General features: G+C 64.5%; 1 protein-coding gene across 1 annotated transcript in view; it reads right to left on the reverse strand.

The window, feature by feature from the left end:
• NCAN (neurocan) overlaps nucleotides 1-2,573 on the reverse strand; it is a 9,388-nt gene extending 6,815 nt beyond the window's left edge. Inside the window, exons 1-3 of the mRNA XM_014938037.1 lie at nucleotides 2,372-2,573; nucleotides 1,297-1,698; nucleotides 6-108 (exon numbers count right to left, since the gene is read on the reverse strand). Coding sequence (XP_014793523.1) covers nucleotides 6-108; nucleotides 1,297-1,698; nucleotides 2,372-2,573 — 707 coding nt within the window. The remainder of the gene's footprint in view (nucleotides 1-5; nucleotides 109-1,296; nucleotides 1,699-2,371) is intronic.
• Nucleotides 2,574-4,350: the final 1,777 nt, after the last annotated feature.

The following is a 4,350-nucleotide window of genomic DNA, read 5'->3' on the forward strand; positions in this document are numbered from 1 at the left end:
GGGGCGGGGGGGAGGCGATGACGGCCGAGTTGTCCAGGCAGGCCCGGCGGGCGGCGGGGAAGGTCAGGGCGTAGCGACGGCCCGCGGGGCGGTAGTGGAAGACGACGCCTGGAAGGGCAGAGGGTGGGCAGGGAGGGTGGCACGGGGCTGGCACGGCTCGTGCAGGGCACACAACTCGCACGAGGTGCACACGGGGTACACAGCTCACGTGGGGTGCAGGGCTCGCAGAGGGTGCATGAAGTACATGGGGTGCGTGGCTTGTATGAGGTTCACGGCTTGCACGGGGCACATGGGGTGTACAGCTTACACGGGGCACATGGCTCGCACGAGGTGCACATGGGGTACACAGCTCATGTGGGGTGCACAGCTCACGTGGGGTACAGAGGGTGCATGAAGTACATGGAGTGCGTGGCTTGTATGAGGTGCAGGGCTTGCATGAGGTGCGTGGGGTGCACGGCTCACGTGGGGTGCACGGCTTGCATGGGGTGCATGGAAGCACTTGGGGTGCACGGCTTGCATGGGGCACATGGGTTGTGCAGCTTACAAAGGGGCATGGCTTGTAGGAGGTGCATGGCTCACACGGGGCACACGAGGTGCACGACTTCATGGGGTGCATGGGGTACGTAGGGCGCACAGCTTGCACGGGGTGCATGGAATACACGGGGTGCACAGCTTGTAGGAGGTGCATGGCTTGCACGAGGCACACAGCTTATATGAGGTGCAAGGCTTGCACGGCTTGTACAGAGTGCATGGCTACCCATGACACCCCCACAGCTCTCCCAGCAATGCCACCCCACCACGGAACCCGTGATGCTCCCACAGCTCTCCTGGCAATGCCACCCCACCACGGTACCCGTGACACCCCCATAACTCTCCCGGCAATGCCACCCCACCATGGTACCTGTGACACCCCCACAGCTCTCCTGGCAAGGCCACCCCACCATGGTACCCATGACACTCCCACAGCTCCTCCAGCAATGCCACCCCACCACAGTACCCGTGACACCCCCACAGCTCTCCCGGCAATGCCACCCCACCATGCTACCCGTGACACCCCCATAACTCTCCCGGCAATGCCACCCCACTGTGGTACCCATGATGCTCCCACAGCTCTCCTGGCAATGCCACCCCACCACGGTACCCGTGACACCCCCATAACTCTCCCGGCAATGCCACCCCACCATGGTACCCATGATGCTCCCACAGCTCTCCTGGCAATGCCACCCCACCACGGTACCCATGACACCCCCACAGCTCTCCTGGCAATGCCACCCCACCACAGGGCACCCAGCTCACCCGTCACCTCCAGGGGCAGCAGGTCCTGCTCATCGTCGATGCCGGCCACCACCTCGCAGCGGTAGAGCCCCGCGTCGCTGGCACGGGCGGCGCGCAGCACCAGCGTGGCGTTGTAGCGGTCGCGGGGGTAGCCCGGCAGGGCCACCCGGCCCTCGTAGGCCTTCACCACCTTCACCGCGTTGTCCTTGGCCACCAGGATGGGCACGTCCTCCCTCTGCCCGGTGGCCGAGCGCACTTTGCTCCATTTGACCCGGGGGGGGTCGGGGGGCTCGTTAGGCCCCAACGAGGCGGAGGGATGGAGGAGGAAGAGGCAGGGGAGGGCCACGGGCTCCCCCAGCCCCACGCGCACGGCCCGGTGCTGCACCCTGTTGATGTGGATCACCTTCCCATCGTCCTGGGAGCCTGCGGGGGGGAGAGGCGCCCAGATACCACGGGGATGGGCAGCAGGAGCTCCTGCAGGGCTCTTACTCATAGCAGGGAGAATTGGGGGCACTGAAGGGATTTGGGGGAACCCCTGAGCCCCCCCCAAGGAAGAACATGAAGCGGGACGATGTGCAGCCTCCCCGTCCAGTGGCTGGAGATCAGCTTTGCAATGAAATCTGCCCCTCCAGGGCTGAACCCCCCGACTCGGCCAAGTCCCCGTGTCCCCCCGTCCCCCCCACAGGATGCTGCCAGGATGTAGCCTCTGCTCTGCACCCGTGGGTCGCACACGGGGGTATCAGTGCTCCCCATCCCTGCCCGCAGAGGTGGGCACCTCACCAGCAACTCGGTGCCACCCACCCCCTGGTGCACCAGCAGGAAAGCCAGGATAAAGCGTGGCAGCTGTAGGGCGCACAGCTTGCACGGGGTGTGTGGAATACATGGGGTGCACGGCTTGTAGGAGGCGCAGGGCTTGCACGAGGCACACAGTGCACAGCTTATATGAGGTGCAAGGCTTGCACGCCCGTAGTGGGGTGGGGGGGACACTCCCCGCAGAGCCCAGCCATATGGGGCCAGGGGGTGGCCACTAATCCCCCACTGCCACCATCCTCCCCCCCACGGCTTGTACAGAGTGCACGGCTCACATGGAGTATACAGGGTGCGTGCACGGCTTGCACGGGGTGTGTGGAATACTTGGGGTGCACGGTTTGTATGAGGTGCAGGGCTTGTGTGGGGTGCAGGGCAAACATGGGGTGCACGACTTGCACGGGGTGCATGAAGTACATGGGGTGCACGGCTTGCACGAGGCACAGGGCTCGCATGGGGAACACGGGGTGCACGGCTTGTACAGAGTGCATGGGGTGCACGGCTTACACAGGGCACATGGGGTGCATGGGTTCCACCACCTGCATGGGAGGCACAACCCACGCAGGCACCCATGCCACCCCACCACGGTACCCATGACACCCCCACAGCTCTCCCAGCAATGCCACCCCACCATGCGACCCATGACACCCCCATAACTCTCCTGGCAATGCCACCTCACTGTGGTACCCATGACACCCCCATAACTCTCCCAGCAATGCCACCCCACCGTGGTACCCATGACACCCCCATAACTCTCCTGGCAATGCCACCCCACCGTGGTACCCATGACATCCCCATAACTCTCCTGGCAATGCCACCCCACCGTGGCCATGGGGCCATTAATCACCGCGAGGCTGCACTGACACCAAGCCCCGGGAGCCGTGGGGGGAGCAGGATGAGCCCCACGATGCTGGTGTGGGGCAGGGATGGAGGACACGGTGCCACCCCCCAACCCACCCCACCGCGGCGTCCCTCCATGTCCCTCGATGGTACCCGTGACACCCCCACAGCTCTCTTGGCAATGCCACCCCACAGTGGTACCCATGACACCCCCATAACTCTCCCAGCAATGCCACCCCATCCCCAACCCCGCCGTGGCCACAGCAGCAGCTCTGGAGCCAGCCCTCCCTCTGCCCCCAACATTAACATGCAGCGGAGGCCACCGGCTGCCGGAGCCGGCGCGCGGCGCGTGGAGCACAAAGCCGGCACCGCCGAAAAGCTCCCATCCATCTGTTTGACTGCAGCCCACCATTAGGGCTTTCTAAATCATTTGGTCTCCAGGCTCGGAGGGGAGTCGGACACACCGCCTGGATCCCACCACAACCATCGCCCCGATCCCACCACAACCATCGCCCCGATCCCACCACAACCATCGCCCCGATCCCACCACAACCATCGCCCCGATCCCACCACAACCATCGCCCCGATCCCACCACAACCATCGCCCCGATCCCACCACAACCATCGCCCCGATCCCACCACAACCATCGCCCCGATCCCACCACAACCATCGCCCCGATCCCACCACAACCATCGCCCCGATCCCACCACAACCATCGCCCCGATCCCACCACAACCATCGCCCCGATCCCACCACAACCATCGCCCCGATCCCACCACAACCATCGCCCCGATCCCACCACAACCATCGCCCCGATCCCACCACAACCATCGCCCCGATCCCACCACAACCATCGCCCCGATCCCACCACAACCATCGCCCCGATCCCACCACAACCATCGCCCCGATCCCACCACAACCATCGCCCCGATCCCACCACAACCATCGCCCCGATCCCACCACAACCATCGCCCCGATCCCACCACAACCATCGCCCCGATCCCACCACAACCATCGCCCCGATCCCACCACAACCATCACCCCCATCCCACCGCAACCATCGCCCCCAATCCCACCACAACCATCTCCCCAATCCCACCTCAACCATCACCCCCATCCCACCGCAACCATCATCCTGATCCCACCACAACCATCGCTCTGATCCCACCACAACCATCGCCCCGATCCCACCACAACCATCACCCCAATCCCAGCCCTTACCAACCCCACTCGGGCTTTGTTTGGGATTTTAACCAGGCTCCAGCACCCCCTTCTGCCAAACCATCCCAGCAGGGATCCAACCGGCACCCCCAAATCCCAGAGTGGGGCCACGCTGGTCCCAGCACCACGTGGCAACGAGCTCAAACCAAACCCAGGGTCCCCAAATCCAGCAAGGGGTTTGCTGCTCCCCCCCACTGGTCCCCCCC

The sequence above is a fragment of the Calidris pugnax genome, unplaced genomic scaffold (genome assembly GCF_001431845.1).
Source record: "Calidris pugnax isolate Ruff unplaced genomic scaffold, ASM143184v1 scaffold46, whole genome shotgun sequence".
Classification (NCBI taxonomy): domain Eukaryota; kingdom Metazoa; phylum Chordata; class Aves; order Charadriiformes; family Scolopacidae; genus Calidris; species Calidris pugnax.